Source organism: Delphinus delphis, chromosome 13 (assembly GCF_949987515.2).
Source record: "Delphinus delphis chromosome 13, mDelDel1.2, whole genome shotgun sequence".
NCBI lineage: Eukaryota > Metazoa > Chordata > Mammalia > Artiodactyla > Delphinidae > Delphinus > Delphinus delphis.
This window is the reverse complement of record NC_082695.1, coordinates 27,838,703-27,860,074: the sequence shown is the minus strand read 5'-3', so window position 1 is coordinate 27,860,074 and position 21,372 is coordinate 27,838,703. Positions and strand designations below refer to the sequence as shown.

The 21,372-nt window shown below is 43.1% G+C and overlaps 1 protein-coding gene across 3 annotated transcripts in view; it reads right to left on the bottom strand.

The window, feature by feature from the left end:
• Nucleotides 1-21,372, bottom strand: part of PTPN2 (protein tyrosine phosphatase non-receptor type 2) — a 76,765-nt gene that overhangs the window by 34,647 nt on the left and 20,746 nt on the right. For all 3 annotated transcript variants that reach the window (XM_060028612.1, XM_060028613.1, XM_060028614.1), the window contains exons 2-3: nt 16,165-16,255; nt 489-589 (exon numbers count right to left, since the gene is read on the bottom strand). In XM_060028612.1, the coding sequence (XP_059884595.1) occupies nt 489-589; nt 16,165-16,255 (192 nt within the window). The remainder of the gene's footprint in view (nt 1-488; nt 590-16,164; nt 16,256-21,372) is intronic.

Here is a 21,372-nt window from a genome sequence, read left to right as displayed (position 1 = left end):
GCAGGCTCTTGGGCCGCCCTGTTGGTTGTCTGGGCACCTGGCTCACACCCTCACCTGCCCTGACATCCAAGGGCTGTCCACACTCTGAAAATACACGCCAGGGCGGGGCAGAGAAGAGCTTTCAAAGGGCCTCTCTTTCTGATTCAAGTGATGTAAAGAGAAGCAGAAAGTAACAAAGCATCAACAAACCAAGGCTTTGTACCAAATATTCAATATAAAGCAAGGAGGACAACTGGCCAGAAGAGAACCGGCCTAGCCAAATTTCATGAACAACTTTCTTTCAGAGAACGTGTAACATTGAAGATTACTTTTATCTGAAATATACACAGCTGCAAAACATTATAACACCATTCATTACATAACAACAGAAAAAACTGAAATAGCGTTTCATCTCCAAAAGAAGTCAGGACACACTTTTTGCTGGTGTTTTAAAGAAGGCCAATCACAAGAATGGCGGTCAGGCATCGGCTGCACATCACACCACTTGCCTGTGTTAAGATGTAACTCCTCTGCGCCTCTTCTATGTCAACTAAGCTGGCATTAATATAATCATTTTCAGCATTTTGCAGTTTAACACGACTGTGATCATCTGAAACAGAGCATGACAAATCATACCGTCATTTCAAACTTGCATTTCTTTTTTATTTTAATATTAATTTTCTGGATATTTATAAAATGATAGAAGAGACAAAGAAAAATAAATTGGCACCCCAGTAGAGTCAAATCCCAAATTACTCCCCTTTTTACTATTTTTTAAAAAGATTATTTATTATTTTTGGCTGCCTCAGGTCTTAGTTGCGGCACACGGGATCTTTGTTGAGGCATGCAGAATCTTTCATTGCAGTGCACGGGCTTCTCTCTAGTTGTGGCACGCAGGCTCCAGGGTACATGGGCTCTGTAGTTTGCGGCACACAGGCTCTCTAGTTGACGCACGTGAGCTCAGTAGTTGTGGTACATGGGCTTAGTTGCCCCGCAGCATGTAGGATCTTAGTTGCTTGACCAGGGATCGAACCTGCGTGCCCTGCATTGTAAAGCGGATTCTTTACCACTGGACCCCCAGGGAAGTCCCCCAAATTACTCCCTTTTTTAAAAGAAAGTACAAAGATGAAATCCTTTTGTTTGTTACTGTGTGTTAGAAGGAAGTGCTTCTGTTAGTGGTAGTTTAGCTGTTGTTTAACTAGAAAAATTGACCAAAGAGTAAAACATAGTAAAAGAAATAAAGCACCTATCTTCCTAAAAGTAAAAGGATGGTTAAGCTTCTTGATGCCTAAGAACTAATAAGTCTACCTACAAAAAACAATGGCCTTGGGCTTCCCTGGCGGTGCAGTGGTTGAGAGTCCGCCTGACGATGCACAGGACGTGGGTTCGTGCCCCAGTCCAGGAAGATCCCACATGCCGCAGAGCGGCTAGGCCCATGAGCCATGGCCGCTGAGCCTGCGCGTCCAGAGCCTGTGCTCCGCAATGGGAGAGGCCACAACAGTGAGAGGCCAGCGTATCGCAAAAAAACAACAACAACAATGGCCTCAAATAAATAAGACCAGATCCCCACAGTAACTACATTTCATTTTCTTCATTCAACAGATGTGCATTCAACTATATATAAATAATTTTTAGCACTTAATTATATAATTAGATCAAGTGCTAAACTATATTTAACACACTTGGAATATTCCAATTCTTTAAAAGACAACTAAAGATACTTCATTACTTAGATTGTGTTATAACATTTTAGATATACTAGTTTTTTAAAGTGAAAATCTCACAGATTTAGAATTGATGCTAATTTAAATACGTGGAGCACAAAACTTTACCTATATCATTTTGGAGGGAAGGGAAGAGAAGACACTGCGAGAGGAAGCACACGTATAATAACAGAACTAGCGTTAACTCAGAATTCTAAATATATGACAGGCAGAGGCATATGACTGAATTATAACCTACATGCATGTTTGATGTCTAACTAGAGAAAACGTTCTATTGTAAACTGCTCCCCTCAAGGCAATACCAAACAACCATTCTCTCCCCCACTTTTAAAGTAAAAAAACTGTTCACATTACCTCCATGTGAAAGAAAATGTTAAATGGCTTTAGTTCCACACATCAATTTATGTGAGATGTTTCTGCTGGATTGAACCCAAGACCTCTGTAAATATTACACGTCATGTGCAAACAGGAAAAGCGAAGGTCTTGTTATAGTAAATCACTTATACTAGTGTTCTCGGAAAGATGATGTCAACAGTCACTTTTTTTTTTAACAGTCATTTTTTTTTAACAGTTTGATCACTCTTTAACTGTTACGTGAGAGAGTAAAAAAGTCAGCTACATAATTAACAAAATAAAGACCATACACCTCCTAGATAACACTTATCAGAAGAATAATGCATGCTTTCAGAATGCTACACAATCCCTAAAATTCAAGTTCCGCCAAAATATAATACTAAAGGAACGTATTTCCTCATGCTGTAATCACAGAAAGAACAGAAACCCCGGAGACTAATCATATCTATCTCACAAGTGAAAAAAGCAATTTGGCAAAAGAAGCAAGAATCCATAGGCACTGGGAAGGTTCCCCTACAGGGCGCTGGGAATTCAGTTATCCGGCAAGTCATCCAGACCCTTCCATAAGCCTGGAGAAAGACCTCAGGGGTGTTTTAAGGGTATCTGACACCCTGCCTTCAGGACTTTGAACTGGGTTCACTGTTATTTTCTCTCCAGTGTTAACATCTATACCTGGTGTCACTCCAGCTCATTAAAAACATGAATCACACACCCCCAGACCCGTTCCCTGGAGCCCGCGTGCTGACCAGTAGGGGAGCAGGGTGTTACCTGAAAGGCACCCCCCAAAAGGAAGGTAATCCTTGGGAAAAGTCTATCTATTTAGAACTGGCTACAAGTGTTGGCTGAACCTATGTTTTCTCCTCAGGACTGATATTTTTAAACTTTCAGCTACATCTAACATCATTTTAATTCTTCTGTTCCATTAAGAAGATTAATAAAAAATGCAAAGCATGTAACTTTTTGATTCAGAAGAGAATCTGTGTAGAGTAAAAAACGTAAGAGTTTCTTGTGTTAAATAAAACATATCACTTTAACACTATCTACCAAGTTAAGTATAAACATTTCAGGAAGTGAAACTATCAAAGCCTTTTTATGAGTAATTGTGACTTAATGATTTATATTCTCTGGCAATGATAACAAAGAGAGACAAAGCCTCTTTTCCCACGAAGAACCACTTACTGTCTGGTCTGAAATATCTGTGAGGGTGACATGGGTCCCCTTAACACTTGAGGTCAAGTGTCTCCTCTCCCTGCCCGTCACGACTGGTCAGCCCCAAACCTGTGAACGGTTCACTCCAAACCAAACTTCCGACTTCTGAGTTAGAAAAAAACCCAGGAAGTTACAAGCTTTCTCCTCTCCCCAAAGCAGTTGATCCTGCCTAAGAATCTCTGAAAATGAGACTACCAGATCAGAGTCCCACAACATCGGGGCCATCAGCACTTTATCATCATTCTAAGTGTATGGTTATCCCCCTCTTCCTTATCTTTTAAAGGATGCAGCAAAGGGAGAAAATGAAGATGATTCAAACTGCATTGCAGGAGAGGCCAAAAAAGCAGCCAAACCACAACTCACAGGAAATCTGATTTCTCAACATCTAATAACACCACCAGCAGGACGATCAAGAATGCATACTTTTCTCCACAGTGGCATCATCGGGGTGAGGGAAGAAATGCACACCCCATGGACTGTGGCAATGAGCTGGATTAGGCAAACTTCCAACCATGAGTCCCCGCACCTCCCACCCGCAAACAGCCTGTTTTCTGAGAAATGGCTTCATCTGTCAAGAAATGACTGGCTCTAGCTGTGGCCTGAGCTGACAACACAGATTAGCTTCCTCTTTCAATACTGTCACAATGAGCTTTTTTCCCCCATCCCACCCCCCCAGCCCCCCAGTTTCACGTTTTTTCATTATTGTAAAGACATCTCCTTATGGAAAGTCTCCCAGGTCAAACAGGAAGGGCTCACATTTATGCCAAGGCAGAGATCAAGAACAATGAACAGAAACTGGGCAGAAGACTGACTATCAGCACAGCTTTAACAGACTTCCTGCTTCAGGCTCCATTCTCAATGGGGGACAGTAAGCGTTCGGCACTGATTTCCACACCATGTGGCGCTTCCCAGCCAAGAATGTAAGCATCTGACAGATGTGTCAACTCTCTTTAATTCTACAAGTAGATACTGGAGGCACAAATAACACGAATTTTCTCTCATAAATCAAGCAATGAGCCAAAAGCAAAGCTAGGGCTAAACCCCCGTCTCAGCATTGGCGTGGCCATGTCAGTGGAGAAGCAACAAGCCATCGTGCAGAGGGTCAGCATCTCAGCTGTCTCCTCAGCAAAGTAAAACCATACGAGCTGAACGGTTCCTTTTCTGACGACATAACCAACCACAACGGCTGTGCAGGACTTTTCACTCCTGGGACGTGTCAGGTGCTCGCTGATCTCCATCCTCACCCCTCATACCCTGAGTCGTGTTGTGCACGTTTTGCTGACACTCGGGCCAGTCAAGTCATCAGCCTCGATCACACCCTAGAGAAGCAGCAGCAGAGGCCCAGAGACGCCCCAGATCCTCCCCGGCATCGCCGCCCACCCTGCTCTTTGCCTCAGGGATGACTTCCGCCTCCATCTCTTCACACACACCTCACCTCTTGAAGGCCTGGCCCAGGACTTCCCTTCTCTGATGGAAGCCCCCCTCCTGCACATCCCGCCCACCAGACGATGTGCTCTTTAAACTGACCACCTTCCACACTTGGTCAACACATACATGCCAGGAGCCAGGCAACCAGGACAGAGAGATAAGACATTATTTGTTTCAAGCTTTTTAAAAGAAAAAAAATAAGTCCTAGTGCCGTACCGTGCTGCGCTGAGTATGGTGGGAGCAGGCCAGGGTAAGAGGAGGGGAGGGGGCTTCCAGCAGGAGGAGCAGCAGGAAGAGGAGCACAGGGGCTGCTGAGAAGGACCAGGAGGAGGAGAGGCCCTGGCAACTCCGCACGAGCACCTGAGCTTCGAGGAAAGAACGAGCAGCGGACAGAGGACGGGCTGGAACGAGGAGGACGGCCTGACACTCAGGCAGTCCCATCCATCCGGGCCCGTGGCACAGCCGCATGGACCGGCCACCAACAATGCTGTGTGGAGCGCACAAGTGGGCTCAGCCTCCTCCAAACGAGGGGCCAGCTGCCTGCACATGTCCACCTCTCTGAATCCATCATGATTCCAAGTTCCTAAACTTGACAGGACAGTGTTAACTGGTTAAATTCTGCCTCCACACATCCCCAAACTGAAAAGGGCACCTTGAACCCACCCCAGAGTCTCTGAGATGGAAAGACTGGGAGGTGTCCTTACAAAACGGGTAAAAGTCACCACTGTCGCTTGAACACGGACACATTTCCTCTTCGACAACATCTATAAAACAAGACATGGGACTTCCCTGGTGGCGCAGTGGTTAAGAATCTGCCTGCCAATGCAGGGGACACAGGTTCGAGCCCTGGTCCGGAAAGATCCCACATGCCGTGGAGCAACTAAGCCGGTGCACCACAACTACTGAGGCTGTGCACTAGAGCCCGCGAGCCACAACTACTGAGCCCGCGAGCCACAACTACTGAGCCCGTGCTCTAGAGCCCACGAGCCACAACTACTGAAGGCCGTGCACCTAGAGCCTGTGCTCTGCAATAAGAGAAGCCACCACAATGAGAAGCCCATGCACCACAGTAAAGAGTAGCCCCTGCTCGCCGCCAACTAGAGAAAGCCCACTTGCAGCAATGAAGACCCAATGCAGCCAAAAATAAATAAATAAATAAATAAATTAAAAAACAAGACACACCACGCTTTGGCCTCACACAATCAGTGAGCAGCTCACCACTTTCCTTGAAGCTCAGATCTCTCCTTCTAGGAGAAAGGAAGGGAGAGGGGGTTGGGGGACAAATGGTATTTCCCTTTCATCCACAAACCCAGGCCCCTGGAACCCATCCACACTCCTGGGGAGCTTACCTTCTCGCAAGGGAGACAGCAATAAGCAAAATAATTAAGTATTTTTATCACGTTATACAGTAATAAACCCTATGGGAAAAAAGAGCAGAGTAAAGGGCAGCTGTGCTGGGAAGGGGGGCAGGTTGCAATTCTAAACAGGTGGTCAGGTTGGGCCTCACTGTGACAGTGACACTGAAGCAAAGACTTAGAGGAGGTCAGCCACATGTATATTTGGGTCAAGAGTGTGCCACGCACAGAGAAGAGTGAAGGCTTTGTGATAGGTACGTGCCTCACGTCTGGGGATGGCGACTGCGGCACAAGCCCCGTGAACGAAGGAAAGAGAAGCGCCTGAAACTTAGGTTCAGAGTTGAGAGATCCTGTACTGATTCATTAGTCTAAACTCCTAAATCCAACTATCAGAGAATAGAGGCTTCTACTTCCGTTTTCTCGTAGCACCTACCAGCACGGTGTCATAACAATTTAGGCTAGCAAGTGGTCAAGAATTGTTTATACAATGAATTCCAGAAAATGTTCATATTCAAACTGTTAAGCTGTGGTAGAATTTTTTTAGAATGACATGTCACTATTAAAACACTCTAAATGTCAACAGGAGATGAAACTACAACTGACTTGAGGAGTAAAGTAATTCAGCAAAAAACAAGAGCTCAGAAAGCTTCAGGACTTTTTAGTAGGGGCAACTGGAATCATGTGGCCAGATGAGAGAGAACAGTGAGGGAGGCGAAGGGGCGTGGGCGTGGCCCTGGGGTCTGCTCTGGCTCCATTGGTCCCCATGGCCGAAGAAGCCGCTGTGACCTGCACGGAGCAGGGCGGCCCCCGGAGGTGCGGGCCCAGGACCCGAAACCCAGCACTGGTCTCCTGGGCCTCTTTCTCATCCGTTAAGAGGAAACAGCCAGACTACACTCGTCCTTCACCACTATTTCTACTGACTGACCCTCATTTATACCCTAAACGTGTCAAGTACAGAACTCCTCAAAAAGTCCTATTTTATCTTAAAAATTTACAGAAACTTAAAAATTCTACTTTGCTATGTATCTGTATTTTAATATATCAACCACTCCTTCCCCCAATGCCCGTTCTGAGTACAATGGATGGTCCTGGAGGATGTGCCCGGCTTCCTCACTGACTTAAGGGCTCTCCCTGCAGCCCCGGCGCAGCTCCAACACCAGAGCTGTCCACATGACGCGGTGGCTACAGGTGGGGCCTGCCGTGACGAGGCTCCAGCCCGCTCAGCGCCCAGGCCTCAGCCATCGGCATGGCCAGGGACCCTGACAAGTTCACTGCATCCCACCCCCGCCTCGCACAGTGCCCTACCCAGGACCCGATTCAGGAAGGCTGTGAAATCCAGAAACCTGGAAAAACACTGGAATAACCCTCAGACCTGATCCCCGTCTCTTCTTTTGCAGGCATCACTCGTGTGGAGCGGTTTTATCGCGTGTGCAAACTCATGCACCCACCACCACAAGCTCCTCTGTGCCCCCTTCAGAGTCTCTCTTCCCCGGCCCCGTCCTGACCCAGTGATCTGCCCTCTCCCGTAACGGCGGCACCATTCCCAGAACACTGTATAAATGGAATCACGCAGGAGGTAACCTTGAGACTGGACTCTGCTCAGTGGGAGTCCTCTGGGGCCCACCCAAGCTGCTGCAGGGCACGGGGAGCTTCCCACGGCAGGAACAAAAGAATCACGGTGTGTTGACCACTTACCCACTGATGGACACTTGGGTCGTTTCCAATTTGGAGCTCTTACAAACAAAGCTGCTCTGAACACCCATGTTCACATTTCTGTGTGGACATAAGATCGCAATTCTCGGAGATAAATGTCCAGTAGTGCAGCGGCTGCGTCATATAAGGTAATCAAGAAGCTGCCACACCATGTTCCAGAGCAGCCGCACCATCCACCGTCCTCTGTTCTCCCCGCTGTGTAGGAGATCCAGCTTCTCCACATCCTTGGAGTCTGCAGCCCTGTCATTTCAACTCCTCTAGTATGTGTGTCACAATCACTCACCACCATGGTTTTAATTTGCTTTTCCCTAATGGTTAGTGATGTTTTTCGTGTGCTTATGTGCCATCTACGTTCATCATCTTCTGCCCATTTCTGAACTGGACTGTTGTGGATTTTTACTGCTGTATTTTCAAAGTTCTGTATATATTCTAGATATGAGTTCTTTGTGGTTTATAAATATTTTCTCCCACTCTGTCCTCGTCTCTCCATCCTACTAACGGGGTCTTTCACAAAGCAAAAGTTTTAAATTTTGGTTTAGTCCGATTTGTTGATATTTTTTCTTTTATGGATTGTGCTTTTGATATCATGTTAAGAACTCTTCACCAAAAACTAAAAACGGAGATAGAACCAAAGGTCAAAATCCTAACAGTTAATGAGAAAACTTTTAAGTAAAAGAGCTGTCTACACAATGGATTTTGAGAATAAGTGCATTTAGTCTTTATTTTTTAATGACTTTTTAAAAATTAATTAATTAATTAATCAGTTTATTTATTTACGGCTGCGTTGGGTCTTCATTGCTATGCGAGGACCTTCTCTAGTTGTGGTGAGCAGAGGCTATTCTTCCTTGCAATGCATGGGCTTCTCATTGCAGTGGCTTCTCTTGTTGTGGAGCATGGGCTCTAGGCACACGGGCTCCAGGAGTTGTGGCACTCAGGCTCCAGTAGTCGTGGCACACGGGCTCAGTAGTTGTGGCGCATGAACTCAGCTGCTCTGTGGCATGTGGGATCTTCCTGAACCAGGGCTCGAACCCATGTCCCCTGCACTGGCAGGCACCAGGGAAGTCCCACTCTTTATTTTTAAACTTTAGATGTGATGAGGAAGAATGTTAGCAAATATTTACAGAACAGTTACCATAACATTTAAGTTATATCTATACTTATTCTGATTACTATTATACAATAGTTTTTATCTAAGTGTGCTTAGCAAGAAAGATGACAAACACATTCTTGTCATGTATAAAAATCTGTTTTCATAAATTGAAAGTCTATTGTCTTGTAATTCTGAGACTATCAAAATGTTTATTAATTACTTGTCTGTGAATTTTCTGGATTATCTATGAAGAAAAAAACCATATAATTCATAACTGTAGTGGTTTTGAAACATGCCCACAGTTCTTTGTGACAACTCTCCCCTCTTGAACCCGGATGACGTGGTACCTCGCCCTAATGAACAGAATGTGGTGCAGGTGATGTGTGACTTCAAAGGAGAGGTGACACAGGCAGTGCAGCTCCCGGCTAGACTCCAAGGATGCTCACTCCTGCAACTCAGGGGCTACCGGTGAGGAAGTCCAGGTCACATGGAGATGCCATGTGCAGGTGTTGCAGCTGACGGTTTACCACTGGGTGAGGGTCCAGGCGACCCAGCCCGGCCACCACCTGAGCTATGCTGCCTGGGAGATGGTGAGCAAGACCTGCCTGCGTCCAGTCAGCCTCCCGATTCCAGACGTGGCGAGTGACTGTTAGGGTCTGAGGGGGTTAGTTAGACAGCAGCAGTTTCCAATCCTTATGCCTTCGTTTCTTATTCTTCTCTTACTGTAGTGTCTGGGACCCAAAGTACAATGTCAAGTGGAAGTGGTACTTGTGGGCACCCTTGCCTTCTCCTCGAGTTTTAAGAATGTTTGTAACACATTATCATTAAGAGTGATGTGACTGTAGGTGTCCTCTCATGTTAGTTACAGAAGTTTCCTTCTGTTTCTAGTTTAATACGTTATTTGTTTTTAATCAGGAGCAAGAACTGACTTTAAATAATCTTTTTGCATCTATCGAGATATTCATATGGCTTTTTCTCCTTTGCCTTGTTACTAAGGTTAATTACATTTATAAGACTGTCTAATTCTAAGCCACCTTTACATTGCTAAAATAAACTTAATACAGACACTACTGTATTCAGTTTTCTAACCTTTCTTTAGGATTTTTACATCTACATTCATGACGTAGATACGCCTGTAACTTTTATTCCTCTCACTAAACTTTTCTGGTTTGGACATCCAAATTATCTAATAGCCTCACAAAAGGAATTGAGGCGTATTCTCTTTTTCTGTTCTCGGGAAGAGTTTTTATTATTATTAAGACACGCCTGTTGGGACTTCCCTGATGGTGCAGTGGTTAAGAATCCGCCTGCCAGTGCAGGGGACACGGGTTCGAGCCCTGGTCCAGGAAGATCCCACACACTGCGGAGCAACTAAGCCCGTGGACCACAACTACTGAAGCCTGCGCGCCTAAGAGCCTGTGCTCTGCAACAAGAGAAGCCACTGCAATGAGAAGCCCGCTCACCGCAATGGAGAGCAGCCCCCGCTTGCCGCAACGCAACTTACAGAAAGTGCCACGCAGCAACAAAGACCCAACGCAGTCAAAAATAAATAAAATAAATAAATAAATTTATTTTAAAAAGACACACCTGTTAAAGCATCTAGTCCCAGTGTTTTCTTAGTGGAAACATTTTTTTAATTAATTTAATTTATTTAGCTGTCACAGGTCTACTTAGACTCTACTTCTCCTTTAATCTGTGTTGGTAAATTCTATTTTTCCAAGAGTCTGTTCCAGTTCTTCTAACTGATCACATTTATTGCCATAATTGTTTGCAGTACTCTAGCTTTTTAATTCCTTTTACATCTGTATTGATGTTTCCCTTTTTTCTCCTAATGCTGTTTATATGCACCTGTCTCTGTCTTTCTGGGGTTTCTGTTTTGTTTTTAAATATTTACTGTATGTATGTATGTATGTGTTTGTTTATTTATTTATTTAGCTGCGCTGGGTCTTAGTTGTGGCATGCAGGATCTTTGTTGTGGAATGTGGGATTTTTTTAGTTGAGGCATGTGGAATCTTTTTAGTTGAGGCATGCGGGATCTAGTTTTCTGACCAGGGATTGAACCTGGGCCACCTGCATTGGGAGCATGGAGTCTTAGCCACTGGACCACCAGGGAAGTCCCTGTCTCTCTGGTTTCTATGTTTGTTTTATTTTTCTTGCCCAATCATGCCAGTTTATTAGTCTTATCAAGGAACTAATAATTTGGTTTTGTTTGGTCCTTTGATTTCTATTCTTCTTTTATTTTTGTATTATTTCCTTTCTGCTTTTTTTGGGGGGAGGCGGTTTTATTCTGTTACTTTTACTCTAAATTGGGTTAGACACTTAGCACTTTAATTTTCAGCCTTTTGTTTTAATACAAACATTTAAGACAGCATATTTTTTTGCAGTACCCTTTTTGCTGCTTTATGCAAGTTCTGATAAGTAGAATTTTACCTATTGTTCACTTTTAAGTTTCCATTATGATTTCTTCTTAACCCATGAATCATTTAGAAATCTTTACATCTCCAAATTTATAGGAATTTTTATCTTTTTATTAATAATCTATAATTTAATTGCATTACGGTCAAAGAACATGGCCTGTAAGACAGTAATTCTTAAACTGTTTTAAGAGTTACTTCCACAGCCTAGTCAATTACAAATATTTCATGTAAGTCCTAGAAGAATGTGAATTCTCTAATTGTTGGAGAATAGGTTCTATATATAACGTCTTATATATTTTTCTTATTAAATAAAGCTTAACTGTGTGGTCCAAATCTTCTACTTCTTTACTAATATTTTGCCTTAAGAAGTCTGTGAACGGGCTTCCCTGGTGGCCCAGTGGTTAAGAAACCGCCTGCCAATGTAGGGGACTCAGGTTCAAGCCCTGGTCCAGGAAGATCCCACATGCCGCGGAGAAACTAAGCCCGTGCGCCCCAACTACTGAACCTGCGCTCTAGAGTCCGCGAGTCACAACTACTGAGCCCACGCACCACAACTACTGAAGCCTGCGCGCCTAGAGCCTGTGCTCCGCAACAAGAGAAGCCACCGCATTAAGAAGCCTGCACACTGCAACGAAGAGCAGCCCCCGCTCGCCGCATCTAGAGAAAGCCCACGCGCAGCAACGAAGACACAACACAGCCAAAAATAAAAATAAATTAACCAAATAAATGAAAAAAAGTCTGTGAATATAGAAGTGTCAATTTATTTCTGTAATTCTATTCATTTTTGCCTTATATACCTTGAGACTATTTTATTAGGTGAATACAAATGTCACAGCTGATACTGCCATGTGTATTCAGAGTAGCTCTGCCATTTGCTGAAATCTTTTTTTAGGAGGTGGGGAGCACAGAAAGCCTGGATGTCTTCCTTACTTCCTCCCCACCTAGCAATTTATTTAAAAAGTGTGTTTATTGAGAATCTTCTTGTTTTGTGGCAGTAAGAAACTATGGACTATCTAACCTGCCACATTACTGGAATCAGAAGTCCATGTGTTACTTTAAACACTGATGGATGAACCTTGAGGGCATTATGCTATGTGAAAGAAGCCAATCACAAAAGAAACACTATATGATTCCATTTCTATGAGGCACCCGAAGTGATCAGACTCTGAGAAAGAGGAAGTAGAATGGTGACTGCCAGGGGCTAGGGGAGGGGGTAGGGTTTCAGTCACACAAGATGACAAGAGCTGTCATACAACAATTGTGCATACAGCCAACAACACCGTGATGGACACCTAAAAACTGTTAAAAGGGTAAATTTATGGTATGTGTTTTTACCACAAAAACAAAACAAAAAACTACTCTTTCACCTCCTTTTAGATCAAATAGTAAACTGGGATTTCTACGTGCAAAGCAAATATAGTAAGGAATATTTCAAACTCTGGCAGCTGTCTCTAACAGTACAAATACAATTCTCAAAGTGATGACTACAACCTTCCTTTTCTCAACCAACCACCTTCTGGCCAATCTCTTCTACAATTACCTCATGGTTAAGTGAGACAAATAAGGCATCTTTTCAGTCACGGCAATTATACAAAGACCGTAGACTTCTTAAAATTCTTTCTATTTCAAAATACCCCTCTTTGGGACCTGCCTGGCAATTATACAAAGGCTGTAGACTTGTTAAAATTCTTTCTATTTCAAAATACCCCTCTTTGGGACCTGCCTGGCTATCCAGAGAGTTAAGACTCTTGAGCTCCCAATGCAGGGGGCCTGGGTTCAATCCCTGGTCAGGGAACTAGATCCTGCATGCATGCCACAGCTAAGAAGCCCACACACCACAATGAAGATCCTGTGAGCAGCAACTAAGACCCGGCACAGCCAAAATAAATAAATAAATAAATAAATATTAGAGGAAAGTAACACCCCACAAAATACCCCTCTTTGAATATGTACCTCATATTCATACCTTCAAATGTAGTTTCAAGCTGGGCATATAAGAATCACGTAAGGAGTTTGTTTAAAAATATATTTCCAGACTTGATGAATCAAAATCTAGAAAGATCTGTGATTCTGAATTAAAAACAAACAAACGAAAAACAATTCCTTTTGATTGCTTGCAAACATGTCATTGTCTGCTTTGCACTCAGTATTATCTATGTTTATTTCCTGTATGGATGTTTAGAAATTCTTTATATGAAAAATAACTGCTGGTTTAAAAGACTATTTTAATAAAGTAAAAAAAAAAAAATTATCTTAAAAGCCGCCCCTAACTCCTTAAGCAGAGCTGAGTGCCTCTTCTCGGCTCCACCAGCACTGTGCCATCTCCTGACACACAAAGCACAGCAGGCACGTACACACACACACACCCCGCCCCACACTGCACGTATGTTGTTGGCAGGCAGGGCGTGTGGACTCACAGTCCTCTCAGGCACAGCACAATGGCGGACATGCAGCTAGTTTTCAATACACGTTTTCTGAACCAAGCCAACAACTGTACAGGACTCTGTATGGAAATGATCTAACGACTCTCAATCAAGAAAGGTATACCAGCATCACCTCAGGAACTTTGAAAAAATACCTATTCCCAGGTTCACCTGGATTTAGTGGAAGTCACCAGCTCCATGACCTCCTCTCCTGTATGAGGATAACACCCCGGGAAGTGGTTGTTTAGATGGTATTTGGGGGAAGAGGACTTTGAGTGAAGTCGGTCAAAGAGAGAGGAAACCTATTCCAAACGGGAATGACATTCGAAAACTGTTAAAAACAGGGCATGTTGGTGCCAAGTGAGTCACCAAAACAAACAATTTGTAGGAAAATGGCTACAAAAGGCCTTGTGTGGTAACGCTAAAGCACTTTAACTTTTCATAAAACTGAGGAGCATGACTGAAGACAGGAGTGGAGGACAGACTTGCATCACACAAAGATTGCTCTGGATACCGTGTGGGGTTCGGACTGAGGTGGGAACAGAATAGAGACCAGTTAAGAGGCTGCTGTAATAACCCAGGCCTGAACCAAGCCAGTATGAACAGAGAACAGATTTGAAATATACTGTGGAAATGGAATTATAATTACTTAGTCACCAACCAGATGTGGGAGCTGAATGAGGGAAGAGAGGTCTGAGTTTCTAGCTGCAGCAAGTGTGCGGCTAGTGGTAGCCCTTATGAACATGGGGATAAAGCAGAAAGAACAGATTAGGGCTGGGACTGAGGGACTGTGGGGAAGGAATTCTGAGCCTGAGGTGGCTACAGCACATCAAGACAGAGAAGTGCATAAGTGGGTCTGTAGCTGAGAATAGAGACGTAGGCTGCAGATGAGATCTGGGGTCAGAAGCAGAGAGATGGCAACTGAACTCACAGAAAATGAGGCCATTCACACAAGTAGAAGAGGGGGAGACACAGGCAGAGACAGAGCCCTGAAGACAAAGGCAACTGAGGAAGAGAAGTTCTGAAAAGGCGTGATCAGCCAGAGAAGTAACAGCAAAATCAAGAAAAATATGGACTTAGGGAAGGAAGGCACGGTTGACAATGTCGGAAGTCACAGAGGGCTAAGAAAAAACACCGATGGAAAGTCCCTCATTGCATTAGAAAACTAGAAAGCGCACAGTACTTTAGAATAAAAGTTTCAGTGGGGAGGCTGGGGTAGAACCACGGCTGAAGAACGCGTGGGTGATGAGAGTGGAGAGAGACAGGGTGGTGCACGCTTCTAAGATTCTCTCTGTGTGTGTGTGTGTGTGTGTGTGTGTGTGTGTGTGTGTGTGTGTATGTGTGTGTGCGCGCGTGCACATGCCTGTGTCTGTGTAGGTGACAAAGCGATAGCTGGAGTGCGATATGGGGGTTGAGGTCGGAAGAGATTGGAGCACATCTGAATAATAAGGGAAGAGAGTTATTAGAAAGAGGTTGAAGCTATGAAGAAGAGAGGTGATAGTGGAGCGTGAGGCCCATGAGGAAGCACCTGGCATCGAACACAAATGCAGCACACCAGCAGCCCTAAAGAGGATGCCTACGCTCACCCACTGAAACCAAACATGCGAATCCTCTGAGCAGTAAGGCAGCCTAATTCAATATCTGAAGGTGGGATCGATCAGAACAAAAATAAAATCACTTGATGAACACATTTTTAAAGCTCTGGTGTTATAACTGTTCACAAAACCCTATGTGTGTGTGTGTGTGTGTGTGTGTGCGCGCACGCGCGTGCACATACATGCACACGCACAGCAGAATCTAAGTCCAACCACAGGGAACTGTTACATAAAGATTGACCTGCCCAAAGCCACTGTGGAAGCCACTAAAAGACTGTTCAGGACAGGAAACGTCTACAACATGCAACCACACGGGAGAAAAGCTGCAGGTCAGTGCGTGCAGGATTCCAGCTGAATTTAAAAGAATGTACATACACATTTACACAGACAAATACCAAAAGAATATAAACCCAATAGTATTTGCTTGTTTTTAAATGATGAGAGTTTTTTCTTTACACATTTCTATGTTTTAAAACTTTTCAAGTAGTAGTGAATACACACTACTTTTGTAATTCGGGGGAAAAGAATTACACCAATAAATATTTTAAGTAATACTTATAAAAGCTATGGAATAATATGAAAAGAAGTAGATATATATGACTACACATATATGATTACAATTATTTTGAAAAGAGAAAAATCGTGTGTAAGAAAAAAGGCTGGTAAGAAATACATCAATTAATGTGTTGGAGGAGGAAATAATTATGGGCAATTTTCCTTCCTTCTACTATTTTATGCCTTGAAAATTTTCTTTAAAGAACATATATTACATTAGTATGAAAAAAAAATCACCATACTTACCAACCCCGACCCCAACCTTTTCCACCATGTCCCGCCTCCGACGACACACACACCCACACCCCCCACAAGTACTTACATGGGCTTACATCTCTGTATCTGTTTCGATTTCTGTTTTCTGGAAACTTGGCCACTCTATGAGGATAGTCATGGGACTCACTGCGAATTTCCTTAAAATAACAAAAATATATTTTAATATTTCTCTTAAATTTTATATAGCAAAACAGATACTTTCCCAGCCAGTATAAAATAACTTTCGGGCTTCCCTGGTGGCGCAGTGGTTGAGAGTCCACCTGCTGATGCAGGGGACACAGGTTCGTGCCCTGGTCCGGGAGGATCCCGCATGCCGCGGAGTTGCTGGGGCTGTGAGCCATGGCCACCGAGCCTGCGCATCCGGAGCCTGTGCTCCGCAGCGGAGAGGCCACAGCAGTGAGAGGCCCAGTACCGCAAAAATAAATAAATAAATGAATGAATGAATGAATGAATGAATGAATGAATAACTTTCACTGAGCACTTAGTATAGGTCAAGTACTATGCAAAGCACATCATCGACGTGACCTCATTCAGTTCTCATAACACCAGTGGGAAAGATTATCTTCCCCATTTTGTATGTCAGGGGTGACAGGCTTTCAGGAGTTAAATGATCTACCAAAGGTCCCACAGCTAGTGAGTGTGAGACCCCAGGACTGAACCAAGGTCCTTCAAGCAGAAGGCTCTGCTCTCATACACGTTCACTGCCCTGCCATGTTCAACACCTACAGCAACGTTAACAGTTCATGTGACAACTGATGCAAAGGAGGAAGCTAAGGTTACCACATCATACTCAAATTTCCAACTAAACTCTCTGAATATTATCTACCTATATTTCAGAGCTTCTATCTTAAAATTTTAATCTATTTCTTTATCTTCATGCCATATAACTGTTACTTTATTCTGAGCCCCGGTATTCTCAAATTTTATTTCTAGAGCTACAAATGCTCATTTTAGGACCCTTATGGTTCTTGGTATTCCACTACAGAAGAACTTCTGTGCCAGTATGCCTGCACTAGGCACTCAGCTACTTGCTGTATCCATCATGACCAGCTTTTTCTCCCAAATGGAACATTATTCTAAGAATTCAGATAAAAACAGAAACAGGGGCTTCCCTGGTGGCGCAGTGGTTGAGAGTCTGCCTGCCGATGCAGGGGACACGGGTTCGTGCCCCGGTCCGGGAGGATCCCACATGTGGAGCGGCTGGGCCGCTGAGCCTGCGCGTCCGGAGCCTGTGCTCCGCAATGGGAGAGGCCACAACAGTGAGAGGCCTGCATAACGCAAAAACAAAAACAAAAACAAAAACATAAACATACCAAAAAAAAGAGTATGCATTAACAGCATACCCCATAGGCATACCCCATATGCATACCCCATATGCATTAACAGCATACCCATACCCCAAAGAGTATGCATTAACAGCAAAAATTAATTTGGGCTTTTGCTCACACTACCATGTCTGGAGAAACAGTATTTTAAAAGTTAGGCACCAAGACTTCCCTGGTGGTGCAGTGGTTAAGAATCCATCTGCCAATGCAGGGGACACAGGTTCAAGCCCTGGGTCCAGGAAGATCCCACATGCCGCAGAGCAATGAAACCTGTGTGCCACAACTACTGAGCCTGCGCTCTAGAGCCCGTGAGCCACAACTACTGAGCCCACGTGCTACAACTACTGAAGCCTGCGTGCCTAGAGCCCGTGCTCCGCAACAAGAGAAGCCACCGCAATGAGAAGCCCGCGCACTGCAATGAAGAGTAGCCCCTGCTCGCTGCAACTAGAGAAAGCCCGTGCACAGCAACAAAGAGCCAACTCAGCCAAAACTAAAATTAAATAAATAAATAAACCCATTAAAAAAAAAGTTAGGCACCAGGTAATTTTATAAATTAAGCATAAATAAGTTATTCAGGTAATTTTCCTACCGTCCTGCCTGCCACCACCCAACAGCCCTAGGACAGGTAACTTTCTAGCTCATATTTTTACCCAATGGGCCTTCCAATACCCAAGAGTAGGGAACAGAGACCACCTCTCGGCGCAAGAAATCACAGCCTCTTTGTGCAAAGAGCATGGGGGTTCAACATACGTTGGTGCAGTCCTTTTGGAAAATGCAATCTGCCACACACACAGGAACAGAAACACACACATACACATGTTACAATTGTTGCTACTGACTTTTTTTTTATTTATTTATTTTTTTGCGTTACGCAGGCCTCTCACTGTTGTGGCCTCTCCCGTTGCGGAGCACAGGCTCCTGACGCGCAGGCTCAGCGGCCATGGCTCACAGTCTCAGCCGCTCCGCGGCACGTGGGATCTTCCCGGACCGGGGCACGAACCCGCATCCCCTGCATTGGCAGGCGGACTCTCAACCACTGTGCCACCAGGGAAGCCCGCTACTGACTTTTTAATGCTACTCTCACACCCAGCAATCTTGCTAAGCTCTCTAACATTTGGTAGCTGGTTCTGAATCTCTCGATACCAGCAAACAGTGATAATTCTGTCTCCCTTATACTTCGTATTTCTCATTCATACCTCTTATTTCTTTTTCTTATCTAATTGCATTGGCTAGGACCTCTTATTCAATGTCAAATAGAAATATTTTTTCCCTGATTTTGAAAGAACTGCTTCTAAGGTTTAACCACTAAGTGTAATATTTGCTTTAGGTTTCTGGTGGATACCCTTTTCAGGTTAAGAAGGTTCCCCTCAGTAACTTCTAGTTTACTAAATGTTTCTTTCATCATGAATGGGTGTTGAATTTTACTCAATGTTTACCCTGCATTCATGGATATTTAACTTTTCTCCTTTAATCTGGTAATGTATTGAATTACAATAATAGATTTTCATTTAGATATGCATTTAAGGTTCCTCCATGTCTTTTCACGGCTTGATAGCTCATTTCTTTTTAGTGCTGAATGATATTCTATTGTTTGGGTGTACCACCATTATTTTAAGATGTATGTATCTACATTTTTAAGTTGAATTGACCTCTAATTTTCTTGTCCCATACAATTTATTCAGTTTTAGTATCAAAGCTCTACTAGCCTCATACAATAAGTTGGACAGAAATATTACCTTTTAGCTTCAAATACTTTTCCATGAAAGCATATCATAACAAATTACTGTGACTGGATGAAAAAATAAATAAAGCTTCATTTCCACTGATTAATTATAGAAGTTTTTAAGTGTCAAATAATAAGTTTTATAGGTAAAGTCAAACACATTCAGGTCTTGGCTTTTATCTGTATAATCTCAAACACTTCAGAGTCGAAACACTACAGAGTTCAAGTAATTTTATATTCCAAGTTAATAATTGATATAAAAGAAAAACATTAATTTAAAACAATACTAAAACATGCATGTTGAGAGATCTGCATCAAATGCAGAGAAAATAATTGACAAGAATAAGAAATTCTAAGAACATCAGGCAGGTGAGGAGAGTGAAGAAGTGCTCCAACACTTTGCTGCAGAGCGCATACTGCTGTAATGTTTCTGTGAGAACAATTTGATAAGGTTATAAGTTTGAGCCACCAATTTTGCCTCCAGGAATTTATATCGCATACAGCCATATACCTGTGTGTACCAGGATGTTCACTGTACGTAACAGTGGAAAACTGGCAGCAACCTCAGTGCCCTGCAGGAGTAAAGCAGAGGTGAGGGGAAGCTAGGGGGACAGGAGGGAACCAGGAAAGGGACACAAGTGCTGCAAACACTTGTGTGGGCTGGTCTCAAGGACACACTGTGAAAAAGGTATGAAAGACGTTGAGTAGCTCCCAACTCCATCCACTCAAACATAACTATGCCTGAGAACACAATGAATAATTCTAGAAGGAGTCAAAATACTAGTAACTTGTGGGGCAGAAGACTGGGGGACTGAACATCTAGGGGAGGGTAGAAATTTATATAACTAAAAATTTGCTTTAATTATAAAATATTTCAAACAAAAAAATATAGATAATAGGACACCCCATGTTCCCACCAGTGAGATTAAACATGTTACCACTTTTGCCATATTTGTTTCAAATTTCTTCTCTTAGAAAAGGTATAAAGTACATCAGACACAGCTTTTCTCTACCCTGCTCCTCTCTGCTTTCCAAAGTAACCTTCTGTCATTCTAACTGCTTTTTATTGGAAACCTTTTGTGCCATTTAAATTTTAAACCATACATTCACATATTCTTTAGTTTATATACTACTTAAAAATAAACTAGCTAAAATAGTAATAAATACTAGTGTAATATCAGTCTTAATGCTAATAAGTAGTTTTAAAATCACATCAAAAAGTTGTTGCAACACACAGATTGTGAGAAAACAGTTGCAAATCATATATCTGATAAGGGATTAATATCCAGAATATACTTTTTTAAAAAACTCCTACAACTAAAATATAAAACAATTTTTAAAAGGGCATTAAACAAGCCCTTCTTCAGTACTCCTGTTATGCTTATACACCCATTTTCCACAGTTAAGTCCAACTGTTGGTTGCTGTTTCCAATTTTTAGCCTAAAAAACATTTTTTTTAATGTACAATATAACTAATCATTACTGATATTGCAGAAAAAGAATAGGGCAGGGCCCCAAGTATTGGGGTAGGGAAAAGATCTTAATTTACAACACCATAAAACAGATACATTTTCTGTTACTTTTTTTTAAAAGAGAGAATTCTTACAGAGTTCATTTTCTCAAATTTCTAATGTTATCATTATTATTTGTTCTCCTTTACCTTTCTTTAATTTCAGTGCATTTAGGAAGAACCCCAGTACTTTAGAAAGTGGCTCCAGAGCTACGTACTAGTTGCCTATTCCAACATCGATTCTTTCTTACTAAAGGTTTCTGAATGTATTTTCTGACTTACAAAGAGCCCAACTAAGAGCCTGTATTTCCCAGCCTCTTGTACAACTAAGAACAGTCATGGGACACAGTTCTGGCCAATAATGGGAATAAGCAGAAATCACTAGGTTGGGATGCAGGAGAGCTTTGATCAAAAGGGCTGGCTCAGTTGAATACAGGCTCTGATGTGGGGGGCGAGGGGTGGGAAAGGGCAGGAGCTGTCTGGTGACCCCAAGGTAAAAGCACATCCTGAGGAAGGCCAAGCAGAAATAGAGTAGACTGGGTCATCTATGACTTGATGGAGCCACAGTAACAGCTCTGGACTCCTATCTCCAGAATTCTCATCACATGAGAAATGGAAGTCCCTGTTTGTTGTTGCCTGATTTTCTTTCCAAGCAGCTAAATGCAGGTCTCTAATACACACAGTAGAGGCAAATCT